The sequence below is a fragment of the Lygodium microphyllum genome, chromosome 21 (assembly GCF_053477565.2).
Source record: "Lygodium microphyllum isolate KBCC chromosome 21, Lygodium_microphyllum_v1.1.10, whole genome shotgun sequence".
Lineage (NCBI taxonomy): Eukaryota > Viridiplantae > Streptophyta > Polypodiopsida > Schizaeales > Lygodiaceae > Lygodium > Lygodium microphyllum.
The window spans coordinates 14,230,752-14,256,959 of NC_141155.1; the positions used below are offsets into that span (position 1 = coordinate 14,230,752).

Consider the following 26,208-nt stretch of genomic DNA (forward strand, 5'->3'; position numbering starts at 1 on the left):
TAGCATGTAGAGTAGGCCACAGTTGCATTCGTACTACGTATGGACTAGTTCGTACCGTACTGTACATATTTGTACCAATTTGAACCAAAAAACGGGCTATTTTTGGTCTATGAAGACTAGACCACACAATATCTTTTAACTCCTAAGCCTTATGTTTATTATCATAATTTCAAGTCTCTCTCACTCTCTCTCTCTCTCCCAACTTCCAAGATGAGTATGCAATTCCAAGAGCATCCCCCCCTCCCACCCCCCCGCGGCCAAGCCTCTCTCTTTCTCTCTCTCTCACACACACACACACACACACACACACAAAATAATGAAGAGCCTCTTTATCCATCCACCCTACACTTTGCTTTGTCATATGATGTATTACATATACACTCCCATTTGTCTTCTAGTAGCATGTTGTGCATGAGGTTTTACCTTGTTACCCTCATGTATTTATCCTTTTAACTCAATTGACATTGCTATTTTAGCTCTAAACATGTGTTCTATTATCTGTAATCCAAAATAACCAAGTTTTTGTTTTTGAAAAAATTAAATTACTAATATCGTACCGTATCTTATAAAATCATAAGGTACCAATTAGTACCGTATTTTATCATATTGTACTATATTGTACCTTTCGTACCTGACAACCTTGGAGTAGGCGTCCTTCAATTTGGCCCATATATTTGAAGTTCCTCTACTTGTAGTATTGTAAACAAAGCCACCAAAGATGTATTTCTAGTAAGAACCATATCTCCATATCAATATATGATGCACCAAGAGAAATTTCCTGATAGACTAGCATACATTGGCTAACAATGTCCAACACCAAGCTGAAACCTCAGCAAAAGAAGAGAGGCATCTATGAAAAACTAGCTGTCTAACTCTTGCTCTTTGGTCTTAGTGAAGCTTGTCTCGTAGTGTCACTGAAATGGCCATAAACTCTTTAATTGATATTTACATTGGCTCTAGCTCATTGAGTCTCACAGTGCCATTGGTACTTGCACTAGCTCTTTAAACATGGTTGTGGTTAGTATTGGTCCATTTGCCATAGGCAAGGCTCAATGCCAATCATCTCACCTATTAAGTGTCTCAACCCTCAAAGAAACCTCTCAATCAACATCCCTAGATCCCCTTTTGTATCTAAAAGTGCTTCCTCTTAGGACTAAGAGGCTCAAACAACTTCGAAATTGCACCAACTTGATTGTGAGCTCAAAAAATTGATAAACAACACCAACTTGTCTAGAAGATTGATAAAGTGGGTGATAGAGTTGGGGGAGTTTCAGTTCTTAGTTCTTGTGGAAGAAAATACTAGGGCCGCTTGTGAAGATATACTAAGGCTTGCACAGAGAAAACACAGAGTGTACGAACATGGTTGGAACAAAATAACTTAGTAATACAATAAATGCAAACCCTAAAATGCAAAATGCAAAAATACCAACATGAATAGAGAAGAAAGAGAGCTGTGAAGTGAATAAATCAATGCTGTAAATAATTGAGAGAACATACACAATGCTCAAGGGGAGAGCCATGCAACAGCCGTTGGCTTTTGTGGGAGTGTTTTGAGGGAGTTCTTGATGTGTTTGGTCCACTGGAGACAGATGTCAAGTGCAGTAACCACTAGTTGGAGTAGGAGGCTGATAAAGAGAAGTGCTGAAAACACAAAAATAACGTGCTGTAGATGCAAATGCAAATCAGGCTGATGCTGGAAATGAAAGGGCAGCAGCTTGGAAACCAAAGCTGTCACTAGGTAGTGATACTTTTTGTAGTTGCTTTCCTTATTTACTTATATAAATATTTTATTTTTCTTTTCTTTAGTTGCTGTTGTTTTTTACCCCCAGAAATCTCTTGGATTAAGCTGGGATCTTTGCATGGCTAGAAGAGGCAGCCATTGGGACAAATTGGACTAATGGTTTGTCTGAGCCTTGGGACCGGTTCCATATTGAATGGGCACTGAAGAATAGAATGCCAGTGGTTTGGGAGTGTGCGCTTAGCCATTGGAGATGGTGCAAGACTATGAGCTTGGCCAAGATAGAAGATGCACATGTGAGAATGCTCACGGAATAAAAGTCACCGTAATTGAGCCACATTACACTTTTTGATGTGGTTGCAATGATAAAAGTTGCTTAGAACAAACTTGAGGAATGCAGGGGTCACCATCCCTAAAATTTAGGGAGTTACTATTTTTGGACCTCAGAATCTGTTCGCACCATTATCTTCGTTTATGCACGAGAATTAATTCTTTTGTCTGTGCCGAGGTCAAATTTTGGACCGATCATGGAGAATTTTAGACCGGAAGGTTTAAACGGGCAAAATTGTTACATTGCCATGTGTCACAATTTGGGCACAAATTCCCAAAAGAGAGAGAGAGCGTTAAAAAAAAAACGTAATAGGTAGGAGGGGTAGATCTGAGGGTGAAGTTTTGAGGGGTTGAGGGTAGATTGTTGCAAGTACATCAGCTATGGAGAGTACTTCTTCGTCTCTGACTCATGTACGGAGGTAGAGCTTGCTCCCTCTGATCATTTCTCTCTTTATTCTCAGAGGAAATGCTTTGCATGATGGGCTGATTCCATCGAATGTACAGTTTTGTGTTTTTGTTTGCATTTTTGTTGAGGCAAGAGCCTCACTGTCTAGGTTCAGGAGCAGCTGATTGCTTCTCCAAATGTAGGAACTAAAGAAAATGATGACCACACCACACCAGAACAGGGATTTTCAGCTTTCATTTAGTGCTGTTTGTGGGACTGTTTTACTACTGGAATGATGCCAGGGTCTAGGGGTTTGTAGTCCAACTGGTATGGAACAGATCTGGAATGGAATAAGGCTGAGAACAGGTCAAGAAACAGGTTAAAAACAGTAAATACAGAATTCTACACATTGCAATTCCACACTTGAATTATTGAGTTATGCTCAAGAAAGTGTTTTCCTATTTGGGATGTTGTTCTGGATATGCTGGACAGTAAAAACAGATCCGGATTGCAATTCTGCACTTAAATTATTGAGTTATGGTCACATAAAGTGTTTTCCTATTTGGGATGTTGTTCTGGATATGTTGGACAGTAAAAACAGTAAATAAAGAGTTTTGTAGATTGCAAGTCTGCACTTGAATTATTGAGTCATGGTCACAAAAAGTATTTTCCTACTTGGGATGTTGTTCCGGATACTCAACACCCCCTCTCAAGCCCAAAACTGAGCTGAAAAGGAAACGCTGGCAATGTTTACCCCAAGGTGTCCCACCCCAAAGCAGCCAAGGCATTAGACAAAGGGTGCACGTCGGCTGTCTAGTGGCCTACCAAGACTATAGAGGTCATGGTTATCTTACCTAGGGAGTCCAAGTAGTCACCCCAGAGAGGACAAGGCATGGGACAAAGGGTGCCCGTTGGTTGCCTAGTGGTCTACCAAGCACTACAAAGGCGGATGGAACCGCATTGAAGTTTTTTTTTTTTGGTTGGGTGGAAAGGGAATTTTAGGGGTGACGGCCAATTAACTAACAATACTGTCCTTATGCAGCTGAAATTTGCTCAGAACATTTGTGAATGTAGAGTTTTCTTCAAAGCCATATTAGTATCCATGTGGATCTCCATGGTGACTTATAGCTGGTTCCTACATAATTGAAGGAGCAACATAGACAAAAGTAGACTCACACAAAAACGAATTGTACGAACTTGCCACACTAGGCTTGATTGTGAAGAGTTTGCACTTTTGGTTGTGTCCTGAGTGGATTGTCTTTCCTCAACTGAGAGGTGATCAACTTTATTAGTTGAGTGATCCAATTGAGATGTACCTTGTGAAGTAGTATGAGACAAAGAAGAGTTGAGTCTCAGTGAGTGATCCCTACAAGCATAGTTGCCCAGACACCCACTTGTTTCATACTTGGGCATTTTAGAAACCTATGAAACACCTGTTTTAACTTTCCAAAAGACCCTACCTTGAAAAATGTGTTTGAACTTTTGTAATCCACATTTGTCATGTATTCATGTGAAATACTGACGGGGATGTTGATATTGATTGCAAGAAATTTTCTTGAGTTTTTGTTGTCTATGATGCATGTATATATTGATGCTTCTTCTATAATTAAAGCTCATATTTTCATGGATAATGGACCATGAAGCATGTATATATTGATGCTATGTTGAATCTCCATTTGCATTGTATGGGATCATGAATTATGATAAATTTGTAAGGAGGATCGAAGCTCAGCTGAGAGTACAGAGTTGATAGTAAAGAGTGAGAGAGTGTAGACACAACATGACTCCCAATGCAATTACCAAAGAGTGTAATGATAGTACAAAGTACAACTCTTAAACCTTAGGGTTGTTAAAATGCATTCACCTTGAAAGGTGTAAAACACGATAAGTACCCGAATTGTGTGACATAAGCATATAAAATAGAAGATAATATAACTAGGAGAAAAACCTCCGACAAGGAGAGTAAAAATCGGCCTAGTGTTCTACTGCGGATCACCAACACTTTGTGAGTGTAGGCGTGAGTCAAACCCAACACACCCTTTTTTGGAGTGAAAAGTGATCAGCATACAAGAATCATCCACCAAAGGAGATCAAATTTAAAGCATTGCGAAATGCTTCAAATTTGTCACGAGGAAGAGCTTTGGTGAAGATGTCTGCCACATTACTGGTGGTAGGATAGTAGACAAGGGCGAAGGAATAGGCAATATTTTTTATACGATGGGTGCTTTTATTCAGCAAACAAGCAATCTCAATTGATGGAAAACAAAATAGCATACATTTATTTGTTCTATCAACGAACACATGAATGTAAAGATAAGTGTAGGTTGTCGATTGGCTAAGGAGACTTTGATTTGTAAAAAATTTGACTCATCTCAATCAACAAAGATAACTTTCATATAATATGCTTAGTGACTCCTTAACTGAACAGAATTAACCATGTTCCTGTAGCATGCCCTTTTCTAGCTTTTTTGCATGTATTCTTATTTCCAAACTACTTTAGCCCTTGGTATAAAAATCCTTTATCTTTGCCGAGTTCAACCAAGAAATATGATATCTCTTGTGTGTAGCCTCTCTTTGACAAAGTGATAGTGGATCTCTATGTATTTCGTGCATGCAAGAAACAGTGTGTTCCGTGCCACTGTAATGGCACTTTGATTGTCATTAATGAAAGGTGTAGACTTTGTGATAGATACATCAAGATCAGCCAACAAATGTCTCAACCATACACATTCAGCTATGGTAGTGAAAGTTGCCTTGTATTCAGCTTCACAAGACAATGTGGCAATAGTGGATTGTTTCTTGCTAAGCCAAGAGATGCAAGATGAGCCAAGAAAGAAACAGTTTCCACTCGTAGAGTGACGTGAATCGAAATCACCAGCTCAATTTGAATCATTGTAAGCCTGTAGTTGCAGTGATTCCCTCTTGGCATAAAACAATCCAAGAGTCCTAGTACCTTACCAGTAACAAAAAACATGCTTCACAGCTTGCCAATGTGACATGCGTAGGCTGTGCATATATCTACTCAGGGCTGAAAATACAAACTCAATATCTGGCCTTTTGTTGCATAAATAAATGAGACATTCAATTGCTGGAGCATATGTATGGTTGTCCAACAAATCACTCTTATTATGCAAGGATAGCTTGAGTCCAGTCTCCATCGGTGTGCTAATTGGCTTGCAATCCTGTAAGCCAAATCTCTCAAGGAGTCTACCAATATATTTGAACTATGACAATCCAATGCCTCTAGCATCATGAATGAACTGAATGCCCAAATAACTGGCTTGCAATCCTATAAGCCAAATCTCTTAAGGAGTCTACCAATATATCTGGACTGTGAGAATTCAATACGTCTAGCATCATGAATGAATTGAATGCCCAAATAGTAGTGCAAAGACCCTAAATCTGACATTTCAAAAGTTTGTTGCAATTTTTTCTTGAATGTTGAAATTTGATCAGCATTTGTCCTTGTGAATGTGCGATTGAAACTCCCGCCATTGTGACGCGACGTTGCCCACTCGTCTCAACTGAACTGTTGACTGTGCCAGTCCTCCCCTCCCCCGCTTGCACCAGTCCTCCTCCCCCCACCCTACGCCCTCTTGTCATCCCCCTCGGTCACCGTGCGCGCTTCCCCGCCTTGAGGTCACACCACTGTTTTGAAAACAAAAATTCCTCTCCTCCCCCCCCCCCCCCCCCCCACACACACACACACACACACTTGTAGTTGCTTCCTTCCCCCTGCAGCAACTCTCCCCCGGTAGCATAGCAGCGTGATAGGTAGGTTCCCTGCAGGGACGCGCAATGGAAACCTCTGGTTAGACGCCGGCACATTCTAGGAGTGTTCCCTAGTCAAACACCTTGCGCATCATCCTCTTTGAGGAACAACTCTTAGCCGTCCGTGCCACAAAGCTGGAGTTGAAAGAAACAATGATCTTTGGTCAGTTCTTTGGCCAAGTCATTGGACACTCCCCGTGGAGGGCCCAGCTGCAGGATTGCCTCCAGTCCACGCTGCGCATTGGCATAGCGTAGATCGTGGAGGCAGTTCTCATGGGTTGAGGGATCTTCATGGTTTGACTCACCTCTGCGGATGCAGCTCATGCGTTAGTGGAGAGTTCGCCCTATGCCTCCACGAAGGGGGTCATTTACATGATTCCCTGGTATAGTGGCTTCACTGTGGAGTCATTTGCGCTCCACAAAAGATTTCTTAGACACCTAGTCACCTTACTTTTTCCCGGATTGGCGGTAGAGTACCGCCAATTAGTGGAGGACTTTGGACAGCTCTTCGGCACAGTTCTCCTTGCCTCCTTTGCGGATGTAGTGACAGCTACGGGAGTCCCAAAGATACGAGTGGCCGTGAAAGACACAAAGAGTATACCAAAGTTCTTGGAGATTGAGGCAGGAGGTCCTTTAGGCAACAGGTCATTGTGACTGGGCAACTAGGGCAATGCCTGCGTTGCCACAACTTTGGGCATTAGATAGCAGATTGTACACATTTCGGAGCCAAGGCGGCTTTGTCGACAGTCCGTAGGTGGACGTTGACAGCTTCACACGGGTCCATAGACGACAAAGAAGGAGACGGTAGGGGGAGCCGCAACCAGCTTCTCAAATGCAGCCTCGGCGCAGCAGGGAGCAGGAGGGCGAGCGACGCCCCCTCGGCAGAGCACTTCGTAGCTCCCCTTGCCTGCCCTACCCGGCAGGACCGCAGTCTCCCACAGCCACCACATGCTCCACAGACTATCCCACTTGAGATTCCACACCCACCCCCCCATCTACGAGGTGCACCCCACCCCCCACCCCCCCCTTGTCGAGCACCCCCTGTGATTTGCACCCGTTTCAGGTGATCCCTCCAGACCCACCCCCCCTCCTCCCACAGGAGGTGATGAGCCACACGCCTACATCCTCCTCGTACCAACAGTTTTCCCCCTCCCAAACAGCCATCAGTTCATCTGTCCTTGCCGCTCGTCACACCTTCCTGAGACAGGCACAATTGTTGCCACAGGAGTTCTTCTGTAGTGGCCTATGGTCCTACCTGAGAGTTGCGGAGTGTGGAGAGTTCCCACTACCTCTAGAGGTGGGGATCTTCGTGGTTCGTAAGTCAAGGAGGGGCAAGGTCCATCTACTAGTACCATTGGATGGACCAAACTACACTTTTTTCCTTCAGTCCTCTCACTCAGGGGATTGAACGACGACATAGACAGAGGAGTTGAAGAGTCAGGTGGCGGACCTCATCTCCTAGTGGATGGGAGAAGAAGGACTAGCACTGTTTGCACAGCAGTGGTGTGGTTGCATGATGGACATTAACTAGTGGGCTGGTGCCGAGGTTCCACACTTGAGCATTATCTTTCAATCCCCCCCATAGTGGAGAGCTCCGAGGGATGTGATCGAGTAATCCCTGGCACAGGCGATTCGTTTCTACCAGTGTACAGAGTCACGACTCTCAGCATGGTTGATAGATGCATTGATAGTACCACTTGGAGCATCTATCACCTCTATGGTCCGGTCGAGGGCCACCATGGGAGACTAGAGTTCGCCGTCTAGACTTGCGGCAAAGCGCACTTGCATGCCCCATAGTTTTTCCTCCTCATCAGCAGCCTCCACACCGAACAGATGCCTGTTCGGTCAGTTGCAGGTTTCCCCACGAGCTTACACCTTGCATCCTGGAATGTGAATAGTCTCCACTATAGTGGGGCACGTGGTTCTAGGAAGTTGATTGTTTGGCAGGAGTTGTAGCTTACCCTTGTCGAACGGATTGACATCTTACTTCTACAGGAGCACGAGCTCACTCCCACCCAAGCCCAGCGGGTAGAGAAGATACTCCTCGGCAGCTCACATACCTACTGGGAGCACTCCATAGGTGCCCACCGTAGGAGTGGAGGCATATGCATCTCTATTGGCCCGAGTCTCACCGCCTGTGTATGAGACCATGGGACGCTAGTGGCAGGGAGGGTTCTATGGATCAGATTGGATATTAGGGACTCATGCCTTGGAGTCCTCAATGTCTATGCCCCTACGGAGGTTAGGGCATGTAGCAGGTTCTGGGTGGAGATCGCGGATGGACTCCCAAAGGTGGACTCCTGGATTGTGGTAGGAGACTTCAACAACCTGGAGGCTTTGGAGGACTAGTAAGGCAGAGGTAGAAACTACCAGGGCATGTTTGGGGAGGAGCAAGAGGCATGGGAGGTCTTTCTACTGGCAATAGGAGCACGCGATGCTTCGAGAGACATTGCCTTCCATAGGAGGGAGAGGTCGTTGGACTTCTCTTGGGGATACAGGCGGCTAGGTGGAGTCCTGTTGGAGCAGTTGGACAAGTTTTATATGGGAGAGTGGGGAGGCTCTCATGGAGGCCAGATTGGGCAGTTGGCATGCACCACGTTGTCCGATCATTGCCCGGTTCTCTTGACACTAGATCCTTGAGTATCTGCCCTAGACACACGATCCTGTTGAATCCCTGACTCGATCTATAGGAGGGAGGAGGTGACGAGACATATAGAGCAGATGTGGACCAGGGAGTGGGGCAGGAGGGACTGGATTGCAGAGGAGGTTGCTGAGGTGCTAGCCGAGTCGAGCAGAATCTACCAAGAGACAGCCATACAAGCCAGACAATAGAGGTGGGAGGAGGAGAGAGGACTTCGGCGGGACCTTGCAGCCACGTATAGATTATTACATGAGGCACCAGGGGATCCCACCCTCCACGCAGAGGTGTGTGGGCGAGCAGCCATTGCTGGCCTAGAGGACATGCGCTCGAAGTTCTCTTTCCGCACCTCAACAACTTTCTGGGTGCGGAAGGGAGACATGTTGTGTAGGGAGTTTTTCCAGGTACACCAGCCTCGCACCTCAAGAGAGTAGATACGTAGCCTTCGAGATCAGTATGGGAGGACTCGTTCTAGCCCAGATGAGGTGATGGAGATTGCCACCGACTACTACAGTCACTTCTTCCAGCAGGAGACAGCCTCAGCTAGAGAATAGCGATGTAGACAGCAAGTTTGGGATCACATCGCGTCCCTCGTCTCAGAGGAGATGGGACGCTTCCTCCCAGCCCCCTTCACAGAGAAGGAACTAGAGGAGGCTTTCCATACACAGGACAACGGGCAGAAATGCTCCGGAGAGGATGGCCTCTCTAAGGTCTTCTTCACTACCTATTGGGAAGTGGTGAACTACCCCCTATGGATGGACTTCCAAGAGATTCCAGTTCAGGACCAGATGCCAGGGAGTCTTTGGCCAAGCCTTATTAGTCTTCTCCCCAAAGGGCGAGACCGGTTGGAGCTTTCCCAGTGGAGACCGATTACCTTATTGTCAGTGGCCTATAAGGCATTGGCAAAGATGATTGGTAGGCGATTACGCCCCGTGCTTCCAGACATCATCCATGACACACAGGCAGGATTTGTCCAGGATAGGAGCATCCTGGACAATGTATTGACCTTCTTTGAGGCGACAGAGTGGGCTCAACACAGTGGGAAGATACTGGCCGTATTATTGGATTTTGAGAAAGCTTATGACATGGTGGATTGGGATTTCCTAGGGGGCACCATGGTGAGGTTGGGTTTCCCCCAGGCTTGGATTCGTAGGGTCTCTGTTGTTTACAGTTTGGCCCCTAGCAGGGTTCTCATAGGTGGTCTCGAGCCCCGTACTTGTTCCTACTCTTTGCAGAGGCGATGTCCAACTTCCTCAGGTCACGTGTGAGCAGATTACGGGGCCTCCGACTTCCAGTGAGAGAGGAGACTAAGTTGTTAAACTATGCAAATGATACAACACTCTATATAGAGGACAATGAGCTGATGCTGGAGAGAGTGAGACTGGCTCTTCAGGTATTTTGTTTTGCAGCAGGAATGGCGAAAGTCTGTTGGTTTCCTCACAGACCTGAACTCTAGCATGGAGTGGGGCGTCCACTTGGGATTTAGATAGGTGAGTAGAGGGCAGACCATCCGGTATCTAGGGTTCCAGGTTGGACTTGACATCACTCCCACCTAGCAGTTTCTTCTTGTCCTCGATTCATTTCGGAGGAAGTTGACCTACTGGAGCACGGCCTCTCACTAGCTGGCCGAGCCTTGGTGGTTAAGCAGGTCCTCCTAGCCACGACGTGGTACATCGCCTCGTGTTGGTGCTTCTCCTTATCTTGCGTAGTGTAACTTCGCCACCTAGTGCGGAACTTCCTTTGCTCTGGGTCAGACAGCTTCAAGGATTCCAAGGCCAAGGTGGCATGGGCGACCATCATACGATATCGGTCAAAGGGAGAGCTTGGGATCATATACCCAGAGTATCAGAGTATAGCCCTCTTGGGCAAGCTAGTTGTCCGTGGCCTCACACCGGGAGGGCAGACCTAGAAGGTACTATTGCAAGAGGGTCTTCAAGATTGTAGACCAAGGCTTGGCGGGGAGTGGAGGCCGTCCATGAGGTGGATCTTCATGTTAGCCCAGATCACCCCCTTGAGATCACCTTTCCTACGCAGCTTGCTCCACGTGTGGCAGGGCCTCCATAAGGCCCTAATCCAGAGCCCTCGAGGCTACCAGGAGGAGATAGACCGTCAATCGGTGATTTGGAACCCCTAGGTCAGGGATTGGGAAGGGGCACTGATTGGTGAGCGCCCCCACATCCAGTGGGCTGGTTGGGAGGCTGGCCCGCGGCTCATACCATCAAGACATGGCGGGAGGCGTACAGGATATTGGGAATAAAGGCCGTGCCTTTAAATGTGCTCAGGTGTGAACAAACCCTTAGCACTTGAACTTACACACACACACACACACACACACACACACATACACAGATATATATATATATCTCTAAAAACCTAAAGGTACACTCATCATTGTATCCAAAATTGTGCACACTCTCTGCTTTGCTCTCTCCCACTCTCTCTGTCTCCTCGCGCCTAAGGAACTCCTACTGTCTTGATATTCGTGCCTAACCTGTCACTACAAAGTGGTATCAGAGCTGCGGTTAAGGCGTTTACACTTCTCGGAGTTCGTGCAGGTCCATAGGTCATGTCTTTGTCAGGCGACAGTTTCAGGGTGCAGGCGCAAGACAAAAACGTCATCTCTATAGACAGACGACAGGTCGTGAGCTGCAAAAGGTGGTCCTGGATGTTGGAGACCAGGCGACAGGGCAGCTGATTGGGCAGTGTCGGGGCAGCAATTGCCGACCAGTCCACGCGGGTCTAGCGTGTGATGGGGGCAATAGTTGGCGCGTGACGGGGTAGCAGTCAGCGGGACAGGTCCAGCGGCATGGTCGAACGGGGTCAACGGACCCCATCACATCTTTCAAAAAAAAAAAAGAAAAATATTTTCTTCAAAATCTCCTTTGAATTTACCTCCTCTCCTCTAGGTGTTCGCGCGCGCAAGCATAGTGTGGAAATCTGTGCAGGTTTAGGCCCAGAAATTCGGGGCTTTTCCCGAATTTGGGGATTTCAACGGAGAATTGGACAATCTGACTAAGAAATTGCAAAGCCGGTGCACATTTGCCTGGGAATTTCGGGGTCTTTCATATTTTTAGTGAAATTCTTCAATTTCGCTGAAATTAGCGCACGTAGGACTTGGAGAATTTGGGGATTTGTAGAATTGGTGCGAGCAAGATGCAACAGTGATATCTGTCTCAGAAATTGCAGGAATTTGTGACATTTTGTCCTCGACATTTGGGGGTTAATGTACATGCAAAAATTGGGCTGAAATTTACCCAATTTCTCGACATTGATGCACATTGGACTTTGTGCAATTTGGGGCTTTTGCAGTTTGGGCAAAATCTATGCAGCATTTGGTGATTTTATGTACATGCAGGTTCAATTCCACGCAATTTGGACATCAACACCTGGTAAAATTTGGGGTTTTTGCTGAAATTGCTCTATTTTGGCAAAATTGGCCTGTTCTATGCATGATAGAGAAAATGTAGATGTGTGGTTCATGCTTTGAGTACAAAAATTTTGGGGCTTTTGACCGTGCGTGCCAAATTTTATGCCTGTGGGTACATGTACAACAGAAATTGCAGCTAAAAATTTGGGATTTCTCATGTAATGTGATGCATATGCCCTTGGAACAGCTGTAATCAGTTGTGGAATGCCGTAGCACATGGTTTGGTGCTTCTGAAAATTTATTTACAGATTTGAAATCTGTGCTTCTACGTGGTCATTTATTGCTGGTTGGTACTTGTTTGTACCTTGGTCACTTGGGTAACAGTTTGGGCCTGCATTTGCAGAATTTTTGGTCACATTTGGGCTGAAAATCATGGCTGGCAGGAGTGACAACAGTAATCTCATGCACATTAAGAAGCTTGAAGGAGCACATAACTTTGCAGTCTGGCAAAAACAGTGCTACAATATCCTGTTGCAGAAGAAGCAGGCAAAGCCGATTAAGATCAAAGGGGCAAAGCCTGCAGATATGGAACAGGAAGATTGGGATGAGTTAAATGAGCCTGCATGCTCAACCATCGAGTTATTGATTTCAGATGCCTTGTTTTTTAACATTGAAGGTTTGGATTCCCCATATGCTATTTGGACTCGACTAGAAGAACTGTATGCACAGAAGAATGCTGCAAGTAAAGTGTATTGGCTGAAAAAGCTTATGGATTTGTGTATAAAAGAGCGTACAACAATGTCTACTCACTTGAGTGAGTTTAACTTCATTTTCAGCCAGCTGGTTGCCTTGAAGTTTTTGATTGATGAAGAATTTAAGGCTGCATTCTTGCTTTGCACTCTGCTAGGGAGTTGGGATACATTCAAGATTGCTATGATCAATTCTAATGCGATCCTTTTGTATGTTGATGTAGAGAGTGCTCTACTCATGGAAGAAATGAATCGGTAGAACAATGCATCCGGTAAGTCTTCTAGTGCTTTGCAAAGATGTTGAATGCCACCATTGTGGTAAGAAGGGTCACTTTAAACGTGATTGCTACAAATGGAAGAAAGAGAAAGGAAAGGGCAAGAAGATAGATAATAGCAAGGAAGAGAAGAAACAGAGACAACCTAAGAAGAGTAGTGTCAAAATTGAAGAGGTGAATGTAGTCACTCGTGACAGCGATAGTGGGAGTAATGTACTCTTTGTCTCTTCACACTTTGGTGCACATGCTTGCAGATACAGATGAGGACATGTATACCTCAATTCTCGATTCGGGTGCTTTCTTTCATGTCACCCCTCATCGATGTTGGATATTTGACTCACGCCTCACTTACGCCTACGCTCATATGGGAGTGTCGGTGATCAGTAGGACACTGGGGCACTTTTTACTCTCGGTAGGAGAGGTTTTTTCCCCCAGACTTATAGTCTTATTGTCGTATGTTCTTATGTGCTTATGTTACACACTTATGGGTACTTAGTGTGTGTTGGGTGTGAACACCCCCTACAACCCTAAGGTTTAAGCGTTGTACTTTGTACTTACTGGACACTCTTTCAGTCTATTCTCTTGGGTGTCGTGCTTCACTCTGTCTCTCACTCTCACACTGTCTACTGAATCTCAGCTGCACCTCGATCCTTCCATCTCACAATCGAGAGTGATTCTTTGCCTATACAGGGAATCGACATGGTGTTGTCCATCTTGGGGACAACTATGCATGCGACATTGTAGATATTGGCAGTGTGCAGTCACAATCTCAGCATGGCTGTGTCTTCACACTTCAGCATGTACGGCATGTACCTTAGCTCAAGAAGAGCTTGATTAGCACAGTGCAGCTAGATGACAATGGATGTCATACCACTTTTGGTGATGGGAAATGGAAGATCTATAAGGGATCTAGAGTAATTTCCAAGAAACCATCATCAGAGAGACACAAGAAATTACTCCTGTAGAACTCCATCCTCGATCTGATCGACTGAGAGAAAGTGTAGGGCAATCAATGATATAATCCAAAGGTGGAAGACGGTCAATATCCAAAGCATGTAGGCTCATCCAAATAGCCATATGTGAAAACCAACAGTTCTTCTCGCCTCCTATTGCTAGTTGTCTAGATGAGGTTAGTGCCAATCTAGAGTATCTATGGTGTGGAAGTTCCCATAGTCTGTGCCAAAAGGTCACTGCCCTGAAGAGTGCCTCCGTAACTATAGGTGTTGCCCCTAGCTCTGCTCTGACAATGGGATGTGGGGTGGAGGGCTTACTCCTAATCATGTGTGCTATCATCATGATCAATGGCCTTTCCATGCTATCCCAACCATCATAATAATCCCTCTCTACTTCAATCTGATCAATGAGTGGGCTAAGACGCTTGTGGTACAAGCTGCAATCCCATACCTCTGCTCCATATAGTAATGTAGGTGTGACTAGGGTGCCAAACAACTAGAGTTTGGTGCGGGGCTCCTGGAACTGTATGTGAGCACATTGACTCTCGAGTGCCCCTAGTGCTGTGTATCCACATGCTAGACGTGCCTCTGATGCCCCTCTCAACGAAAAACGTGGGCCAGAGAAGCTGACTCCCAAATAGACATATTCCCTCACATGCTCCAAGATGTCTCCCCCAAATGTGAACTAGTACATAGATCTAGTCACCCATGCTGCTGAAGTATTGAAAACCATGGTTTTGGTCTTCCCAAGGTTCATTGTGAGGTCTTTATCTCTACAGAAGATATGCAAAGCGTCTAGATGGCACTGCAATCCCTCCGATGAATCTGAAATGAGAACAATATCATCTGCATACAGTAATATTGGTATCAGCACCTTGCCAGGTTGGCTCCAAATTCCTCCTCGGTCTATGTAATCAGACACTTCATCCATGTATAGACCAAACAATGTGGGTGAAAGTGGACATCCTTGTTTCACTCCTAAGGTACTGTAAATCCTCTCTGATAGCCCCCCAGGTGCTCGTACATGACCTATCACTGCCTCATATAATGCATAGACGCCCCATTGTATACCCTCTGGCACTCCAATGGCAGGATCATAGATGAGTATGATTATTTCCCGCTTTTAGTTGGATACCCAAGTCATCTATGTTCTATTTGAATTCTTTTCCTGCTTTAGACATTGTACATTTTACACTTGGTATATCTCTATTCTGCCTTGGGCCATGTACATTTTGTTACAATATCTCTATTCTGCCTTGGGCCATGTAAATGTTGTTACAATTTTATTTTATGCATGCAAGTGAAGCTTCAAATCTGACATCACTTGAATGAATTTTCAACATTTCTTTAATGTATCTAGGAGTGCAAGGGCTAGAATTAAATATTTCAAGAAGAGAGGATTGTCTTTATTGGAAGTTAAACATGTATCAGTGGATGCTGATAAATATTTGAACCTGACCATGTGAAATAAAGTTGGTCTTTCTTTGCTTTAAAAAAATAATGATAACTGCCTGTTGAAAACTTTCCTCTCTGTAGCATAAACATAGTGCATTCCAAACATTAGTTGCAGATTTCAGTACAAGTTATGCATTTCTTTTGCTTCTTGGGTGTAACAGGCTCTCAAAACTGCAGTGCACAATTATCCAGATGTCATGATGTTACATTGGACATCTGTCTCTTTGATGATGAAAACTACTTTGAGAAACTCTTCAAGCGAGCAGGTTTTGTGTATCTCAAATGTGGTGATGACCAAATCAACAGCAGATGATAAAGTACTTCAGGCAGTTGTCAAGGTGGAATGGTTTGACTTCTTATCCATCCTTTTCACCTTGTTGCTTGAGCAAGTTATATGATGTGTTTCCTTCTTGATATTTTGCAGCTGCTAAATGAGTTTCTCCGAGCTGTGTCAGGATCAAATGTTGTGGATGAATTACATGATGACATTAACCTCAAATCTGCAGCAAAGCCAGTGTATTTAAGCAGTGGCACCTCTGCCATCGGCTCTTCTTCTGGCAACAGAATGAGTGAACATGGAAGTTCAGTAGCTGCTGGACTTATGTTGTGGAGCGAGTCACTGACTGAGTATTTGCCAGATCTAACAAAGCATTCTGGGGCCTTGGTACTACTTTCAAGTTATGGACTTTTAGTGAAGGGTTGATTTTTCTAGAAACTCTAATTGAGCGAGTGTTTGCCAGGACCAACAAAGCATTATGCAGTCTCAGTACAACATAGAAAAGGGCTGATTTGTTTAGAAAGTCTTGTAGATATAACGTATGAAGTGCACAGATTTGCAGATTGTATAGAATTTTGTTGCATGATTAGGCTACAGTCTATAATGAATATATAACACCCCATGTATTAGAAGGATCCTTTTCAAAAGTGGTAGAAAACAGACAAAAAGGCACATTGTCTAGTTACTGCTAAATACTTACAATAGAGACAAGGTAAGGTTCCATGAGCCATTGAAAGAAGTCAATGCCAACCCCTACCATAAGGGTACCTTCATGCTGATATATTCAGCCATCGAATGGGTCCTGCACCTAATCTCATGTATGGACAAAGGAAGCCATCCACATAAAACTATTAGAAGCCATTTTTGACAATGCCCTCGGATTCCTATGGCATCAAAGAATTCATCAATCACCAGTTTTATCCTTTTCATTGTTGTACGTAATCATAGTTCAATTTGGCCTTTTGAACATATTAATATAGCTAGCTCTCTCTCTCTCTCTCTCTCTCTCTCTCTCTCTGTGTGAAGAAGTTTGAATTAATGAATTGAGATAGTTACAAAAGTATGCCATGGCTAAGGTGGCACAGTCTTGCATCAGCCTGTGATTGAGGTGGTGCTGCCCTGCATCATAGCTGCTGCCCTGGCCTGTTCTGCATTGTGTCTGCCAGCCCAGCCTTGTTTTATACCTTTCTAGATTTTCTTCCCATGAGCATCATCATCACTACTCTCATAAGAATCCAAGTCCACTGCAATCTTGGGCTTGTACCATGATTCATACTCACTGAATCTGATATCCTTGCTAATGTAAACTTTCTTAGTCATTGGATCATAGCATTTGTAACCCTTCTTCTCATCAGGATATCCAAGGAAGATGCATTTTATAGCCTTTGGCTCCATCTTCTTCCTCAAATCATCAAGAACATGAATATAACAAACACATCCTAAAACTCTGAAGTAAGCAATAGTGGGTGTCCTGCCATACATCTTTTCATATGGTGATACATGATGAGTCAATGCTGTAGGTGTCCTGTTCATGATATGTACTGTAGTATGCACTGCCTCTACCCAATATGTAAATGGCATATTTATTTGGTTCATCATTGCCCTAGCAATCTCTGCAATGATACAGTTTTTCCTTTTTACCACACCATTCTGCTGAGGTGTGTAGCTGCATGTCACTTGTCTTTTGATTCCATGATCTCTCAAAAAATTTGAAAATTCATATGACTTGTACTCTCCTCCATTATCAGACCTCAAGCATTTTATATAACAACCAAATTGTTTTTCAGCCATAGCTTTAAACTCCAAAAATCTTTCAAAGGCTTCACTTTTATGTTGCATGAAATACACCCAAGTCATTCTACTAAAATCATCAATAAAGGTGATATAGAACCTGCATCTCCCACTAAATGAAACATTCTGACATGGACCCCAAATATCAGAATGCACCATTTCCAAAGGATAACTGCTGATTCTCCCCCTCTTTGAAAATGGTAATCTAGCTTTCTTGCCAAATTGACAAGCCTCATATACATGATCATAATTAACATAACCAAAATGGGGCAAACCACGAATCACCTGTTTAGTTTGCATTTGTTTTGGTCTTTGCAGGTTTACATGTCCAATTCTCTTATGCCATAATTCAACATCCTTATCTTGACCATGCCTACTTTCAACATACATAGAATTTTGAATGACAGGAGTACCTGTATCTAAGGCAAATAACCTGCCTTTCTTTTTCCCTTTTGCAATCAATCTACCAGGCCTTTCATTTTGAAATTCCTCAATGAAACATCCATATCTATTGAATCTCACCTGCATTCCTTGGTTTGCCATTTGAGCAACTGATGTTAAGTTCTTAGTGATTGTAGGTACATAAAGTACATCCCCAAGCTTATTTTCAACTCCATCTCTATTGACAAGTGGCAATATGAGTAATTTTATACAAAGTGTCATCCCTAGTAGCCACATATTCTTCATTCTGCATTTGCTGCTTTGTGTCAAACCACTCAACATGATGAGTCATATGATTTGTAGCCCCTGGGTCCAAAAACCAATCATCCTTACTGGGAGGGTGTGTCATACTCCCTAATACATGTTCCATGGCAAATAAATGGCCTCTAGCAAAGCCACCTCTAGGTCCATAACTTGCACTTCCATAGCGACCTACATAATGGTTATATTGAGTCCTACCCCTAGGCATAGCATTTTGCTTGTGATAACATTCCCTTTCAAAATGTCCATATTGCCCACAATAATTACATGCACCATCTCTATGTGGAGAAGTAGACCGTCCTCTACCTCCAGAGTAAGCTCTCCCCTTGCCTCTAGGCATGAAAATACCACAACCAAAGGTACCTCAACCACGTGCAAAGCTATCACCACCATGGCTATAAGATGAGCCTCTAGCTCTAGATGGACTGCCACGCCCTCTCTGATGATAAAATACACTATCTCCACTTGTATTCTTGTTGCTGCTAGATGCATTCAAATCCAACTTTATTTCTTCTGTGAGTAGCAAAGCAATCAATTCTTCAAAGTTTGGCATAGAGCCTCCTCTAACTGAAATAGAGGTATCCAAAGATTTATTTGCTGGGCCAAGTCCATTAAGAGTGACTAAAACCAAGTCATCGTCATCCATGGTGCATTTATAGATGCAAGATCTTTTGCAACCTGTTTGATTTCTGCAACATAGTCACTGATAGTGTGGTTTCCTGTCCATGCTCCATGCAATCTTTGCTTAAGTTGTATCTTCCTTGCCTCCGTACATGTCCCATACATTTTCTCAATGATCTCCCATGCCTCTTTACAAGTATTTACCTTCTTGATATGAGGAATCAAAGTCTGTGATATGCATGTAGAGACCCAATGCAAAACCTTCATGTTCTTTCTAGTCCAATCCTTGTATGCCTTCTTTTGCTCGTCCGTGGGCTCCTTAAGAAGCTCTGGACATGCATCATCACCTGTAATGAGGTCCCAAAGACCTCTCCCCATCAGAAAGTTCTCCATCCTGTATGACCAAACACTGCAGTTATCCTTGGTCAATTTATCTCCAACAATTTGAGTAATTTGAGCTGTGTTTGACATTTTGATAGTTGCAATTTCAAAAAACCAGTAGTATATGCTATCTCAATCGAGCATTCAGCAACATGAACCAATCCACTGCCTCAAATGATCAACTCGAGACCAAAAAATGCACCAAAAATAGCAAAATTTTTATGTGAATTCCCTTCCAAGAGAATGGCTGCTAAACATTCATCATGATGCCCATACATCATACATTGGCTGTCCAGCAAGAAACATCCAAAACGGAGCTGAAACTGTGCTCATATAACCCAAAGAGCATCAATACGGGCTTAAAATCGACCAATTTCCTTGCTGTTTTTCTGCAGTTTTTTGTGGCACGAATGAAGTCCCAGTCAAGCTGAAGCTGCACAATTTTTTTTTGGAAATTTTCTATAATTTTTTGGCATCCAAAATAGTACCCATAAGTTACATAGAACCCTGCCTTTTTGACCTTCAAACATCCAGTTCAACTCTGCAGCAGTGTGAAATCTCTAACTGTGAACCAGTTCAGAAAATAACTAGGTCATGGACACTCCAGTGTGAACGTAGCTCCTGAAGATAACAAGTTTTGAATGTCCAATGTGAACAGAAGGCAATTATTAATTGTAAGCCTTAGTGTTTAAGGCTTAATAAAGCTTATCCAGAAGGAAAAGGAAATCAGCATGAGCTAACAGGGACCATTCATGGGGCCGATTTTTGGACTCAATCCACGGCATGTACTCATGGTGATCAATCCAAGCAAGCACGTCCCACGATGAAATCACAGCAGCACTGTTGAGCGTAGCTTCTCCACTCTATAGAGCCTGCGATGCAGAGGCACATACTAGGAAGATGGTAAATGCAGCTTCAGATAAGCAATTTCCTCTTTTGCCCACTCCAGGTGTTGCGATAGTCTATCTAGCTTGTCACAATAGTTTCTCTCACTTCTAAAGCTAAATTTTGATAGCCCACTCCAGTAACCAACCTGCTCTGTTTTCCCTCAAGACTCAGTCTCTGAGGTCAATTCCTGATTGCCCACGTGGGTTGATAGACTACTCTGTTCCTCGAGATGCTCTCTGTCGCCACCCCAGGAGCACATTTACTTTCTGCTGCGCCACTCTGATCAGTTGCCACTCATCTAGTCATCCTTCCCCTCCGGGTGGGTGATTAACCTCGTCACCTCCTGTTGAGCTTTTTTAAGCTTTAAAAAAAAGATTATTTTTCCTTTTTTTAAAAAGATTGATGACTTTGGATCTCCTGAACCTGATGAAGCAGTTATACTTCTTCATGGTGGTCCTGGTTTGCACTGTAGTTACAGAGAGCTTTCTGAACAGATCCAGTTAATAGGCTAATCGGTTCTAAGTTCCCTTGGAAACAGTACTTCATCTGATTGTAGCTGCTGGGTGTTCTTGGTACAGCATCCCATTGCATTACAGCCTCTGGGTCATTTACTTCTCTGGTCTCCTCTGCTGAGTTATTGACGCTCTCTCAAACAGGCAGTTATGGTGCACATTTGAACTGCCAATATCAGCTGTTGATGCTGCTGCCAAACCTTGATTTCTGCAGCTTCTTTGATCACCTTACTACCGATGTCTTGCTGTCATACCTCATTTCTAGTCTCATTTGACTTACAAAATGTATCCAATGTGGGCTTCACTTGCCCCCAAATTTGAGCTTTAGCAGCTCATCCAATCCATAGACTTGTTGCGGGTGATTTAGATAGGGATCTGTACCTGATTTTAATGGTGGACAGCAGGCATTCAAGCTGATGTAGACCTCAATTCAGCGAGCTCCTCGCTCCAATCTTTTGCTCCCATGCTTATGCTCTAATACCAACTGAGAATAGATGAGAGATTTGATGAGAATGCACAACGGAAGGTGGTTGAGATATGGACATGGAGGCTCAAGCTTTCTCCATTCTCTTCCTCTTCATTCTTCTCATTCTATCTTCTCTACAGTCTACTTTTCCAAGTCCCTCACAAAGAGATAGACTCTTTGACCTTTAGGGCACTTTACACAGCCTCTCACACTCTTACTTAATACAAGCATAGGATAAGGGCTTAGGGTATGCCTTATTTCTCAACAATCTGGTGACCTTCCCCACACGTGTTAGCATTCTACTATTTGCGTTTTCAGAATGCTGGGCTTTGAGATTTGCATTTAGAGCTTGGCTCATCTCTCGGGCATTTGAGGATTGCGGTTCTTCTTGTGTTTGTTCTCATAGCATGATTTAGTGCATCATCAGTGTGTTCTTCTTGTGTTTTTGAGTTTTCTTCTCTCAGTGTTTGCCATACACATTGTATTTTTCCCTGAAAACCCCATTGTCTCTTTGCACCGTCGCACATTTTGGTAGTTAGTGCTTCTCTGCCCATTTGTTCAGCTCATGCTCTAGTATCGATCCATAAAGCTTGGCTAGCACATGGCCACACTGTCCTATAGTTCGTAGGAACCATGGGGTCTCCAACTTTCAAGATTGGTACTATAGTTTTAGTTGACGAACTAGCAAGGAAGCCTTTCCACATGATGTTAATGAATAGGTGGGCTAGAAGGGGTACTAGGATGTCTTTGGAATGTGATAGGTGCTCTGCAACTAGTCCATTATGGTCTTGGGCCCAGCCGTTCTAGAATCTATTGATGATGTCTAGGGTTGTCACGTACGAAAGATACGATATGGTACTGTACAGTAAAATACGGTACTAATTTGTACCTTATGATTTTGTAAGGTATGGTTGTTTATTAGTACGGAAAAAAAACATAGTTATTTTAGATTATAGATAATAGAATACATGTTTAGAGCTAAAATAGCAACGTCACTTGAGTTAATAAGATGAATACATGAGGGTAACTGTCAAGATTGTGGGAGAGAAGGAATGAGTCTCACTTGTAGCTTTCTTACTTGCACAATGGGGGAATACACACAAGGGTGGAGACTAAAAACAGTTTTCCTCTTCTTAATTATGTAAGCCAAAAAAGAACTCAAGTACATAGAAATAGAAGAACCCTATATATGGGTCTCAAACCAAACTCAACTAACTAAGTTGGTATACTAACTGAGCCACGAACTAGAGTAGATAAGGATAGCTATCATCTAGCTATTATTCATGGACGGTGTACCAACCGCATCTGCAACTGACAAGTCGGTGATATAAATGCACAACGGTCACCCTGGCATATCATGAGTGGAGCTCGATATCTCAATACTCCCGCTGAAGCTCAATCCCAATTCCTGCACACCAAGCAGGTCTCTGAACTTGCGCAGCTTCTCTGCGCCCAATGCCTTCGTGAATATGTCAGCTACCTGATCCTCTGTGCCGACATAAACTAGATCAATAAGACCTAGTAAAACCCTCTCCCGCACATAGTGATAATGCACCTCAATGTGCTTTGTTCTAGCATGATAGACTGGGTTATTTGCCAAGTGTATACTACTCATGTTGTCACAATAAATGACAACTGGCCCATCTGTAGACTGATGCATATCATAAAGTAGCTTATGCAACCAAGCTACCTCACATGCAGCCATTGCTGCACCCCTGTACTCAGCCTCTATGCTCGATAAGGCAACTGTAGGCTGTTGCTTGCTGCTCCAAGTGACTGCAGCACTCCCAAAAGAGAACACATATCCACTGGTAGATCGTCTATCAGAAATACTACCAGCCCAATCAGCATCAGTATATCCATGCAACTGTATCTGAACCCCAGTCTCATAAAGTAGTCCATACTGCAATGTGGACTTCACATACCTGAGTATGCGTCTAGCCACATCCAAATGCGGTTTCCTTGGAGCCCGCATAAACTGACTTACCAATCCAACAGCATAGCTCAAATCTGGCCTGGTAATAGTCATATAAATCAAACTTCCTACTATGTGTCTGTACATAGTAGGGTCTTCCAGAATCTCACCTGCATCTGCGCTCAGCTTCACATTCTGCTCCAAAGGAACTGAAATAGGCTTACAGTCTGTCATCCCATATTTGGACAGCATGTCCAATCCATACTTCCTCTGCAAGAGCCATATCCCACTTGGTGATCTAATCACCTCAATGCCCAAGAAATAACGCAGCTCTCCCAAATCCTTCATCTCAAACTTCTGCTTCAATAGCATTTTCACATGAAGGATATCTTCACCACTATCACCTGTGATAATCAGATCATCAACATAAATGACAAGCAGCATAATAGCTTTCTCTGTTTTTCTCACATAAAGTGAGAAATCTGCCTTGGAAATCTGAAAGCCAATAGTGACAAGATACTGTCCTATCTTGTCAGACCATGCTCTAGGTGCTTGCTTCAAGCCATACAAGGCTTTCTTTAACCTGCAAACAAACTCAGGATGAACAGCATGCACATAACTTGGTGGCTGCTCCATATAGACCTCTTCTTGCAAATCACCATGCAAGAAGCCATTCTTTATATCCATCTGATGTAAAGACCATTGTGGGAGCTTTCACTCAACCGCCGAGACCCTCGGACCGCTTATTGTTTCAAGCGTTCCAAGCCGAGCACTAATGGCTACCTCTGACATAGCTGACGCGCAATGCCTACCTTACGGATGTAGTGAGCTTACCTTGATGCCGTTCGAGTTACCTCCTCTCCCGCGCACTCCGGTAGCTCCACGATCCAAGTGCAAGCTTCAAGCAAGCTCCATCCTCAAGCTCCACACTCCAAGCTCCATGTCCGCGAGCAAGACAAGAGAAGAGAAGAGAAGAGAAGAAGAGAGGAGAAGATGGAGAGCTTCTCCTCCTCGGTCCCTCACCGTCACACACTCACTCCCTCACACTCTCACACTCCCTCTCTCAAGCACAAGCTCAAGCAAGCAAGAACAAGAAGAAGAAGAAGAAGAAGAGGAGAGCTACTTTTGGCCACACATAAGAATGAGCTTCTCATTCACTTTTCAACTTTATATACAAAGCCCTAAATCCCTTTTGGGCGGTCATCCCCTTTTCCCCTTTTTTACATGGCCGGCCGTAGCCTAGACCCTTTTTCCCATTGTCCTTCTATCTTCCTAGATTCCTTTCCACCGCCCGTCTATATTTACAAATTGCATGGGTGAGAGCTCGGTGCTCCTGATACATGGGAGGTATAGGAGGTTGGTCGGGAGTTTGATCTACTTGTGTAACACCAGACTAGATATCAATTTTGCTGTTGGTATTTTGAGCAGGTTCTCAAACAAACCTCATGAGAGTCATTGGAAAGCTGGGATGCGGGTGCTTAAATACTTGATGGAAACTCTTGACTATGGTATCACCTACAGTTTCGGAACTTATCTTGTGGAAAATTATGACTCAAATTGGGTAGGAGACCGTGATTCCAGGAAGTCAGTTTTTGGTTATTGTTTCTCTTTGGGTTCAGGAATGTTCTCTTGGGTTAGTAAGAAGCAGCGAACAGTGGCATTGTCTTCTACCGAAGCAGAGTACAAGGTAGCTTGTTTTGCTGCATGTGAAGTAGTATGGTTGAGAAGGATCCTATGGCATATGGGAGTGCAGGTTGAAGAACCAACTGTGCTGAGATGTGACAATGAAAGTTGCATTGCCATTGCCAAAAATCCAGTGGCTCATGCACACACCAAACATATAGAGATCCAGTATCACTATGTGCGTGATTTGATTGAGGATGGGATAGTGGAACCAGTCTATTGTCCAACAAAGGAGAATGGAGTGGATATCTTAACCAAAGCAGTTACGAAGGATCTGCTTCAAGTTCATCTTCAGAGACTCAATATCGGACCAAGGAGATAGTTCACCTGTGGGTGGACATTGAGGGGGGGGGTGTTAGATATGCTTAATGCCTCACGCTCATAAGGTGCCACCAATGATCCATTGCTCAAAGTTGGAAGGCCCCCATTATGAGGAGAAGCCATATGTGAGCCCGAATATTGGTTGAGTCCTGACTTGTATGTCAGATGAGGTCTATGTGACCGGATGGCAAAAAGGTGACCGTTGTGGGTCTAATGTTTGGGTTAGACGGAGTAGTTAAGCTGGTAGCAACTTGAGGCACATTGCATTGAGTTGTGGGGTAAGGGAGTTATCAGAGGCCCTAGCCAACGGTAAAGGGAATATGAAAGGTCAACAGACACATGGGCACATGGAAGGTCAACAGACACATGTGCATATGGAAGGTCAATAGTATAGGTGCATATGGAAGGTCAGTCATCATGACTCCCTTCACAGGCTATAAAAGCTAAACCCCTTCAGAGCCATCAATCATCTATCTTTCACCCACCATCTTTGTATCAATTGTTTGGAGCTAAAGAATTTTACTTATTCTTCTCTTATTTGTTGTGTACTCTCTATCTCTTTCTCTGATTCTGTTCGCTGTGCCGTGTAATTTTTACATTGGTATAATGAGGTAGCATATGCATGCCATGTGTTTGGGGGACATGATGGGTGTATGGGCTTAGTGCTCTTGAAATGCCTTCCATGTCTCCTCGCTATCTTGTCCCAAGAGTGGTTGGTAAAACTCATGCTCCAATGTGGATAGAAATGCCCTCTTCTTCAGCTGCACGAGAGAGAGAGAGAGAGAGAGAGAGAGAGAGAGAGAGAGAGAGAGAGAGAGAGCCCGTGTGCATGGACAACAGTTTTTGGATATGTGAATGTTATGGATCCCATGTTGATCATGCTTAGTTCTTCTCTCTAGTGTCAATATTGGGCTTTGTGGGCTATTTATTATGCCATAATATTGAGCTCTTTTTTTTGCATCCATTGGTTTGTATGCCTCTTTCTAGTCT

General features: G+C 43.9%; 1 protein-coding gene across 3 annotated transcripts in view; it reads left to right on the top strand.

Annotated features, from left to right (window-relative positions):
- LOC148017761 (ARM repeat superfamily protein) overlaps positions 1–26,208 on the top strand; it is a 132,115-nt gene that overhangs the window by 82,606 nt on the left and 23,301 nt on the right. For all 3 annotated transcript variants that reach the window (XM_087661916.1, XM_087661915.1, XM_087661917.1), the window contains 2 exons: positions 15,823–15,999; positions 16,086–16,325. In XM_087661916.1, coding sequence (XP_087518042.1) covers positions 15,823–15,999; positions 16,086–16,325 — 417 coding nt within the window. The remainder of the gene's footprint in view (positions 1–15,822; positions 16,000–16,085; positions 16,326–26,208) is intronic.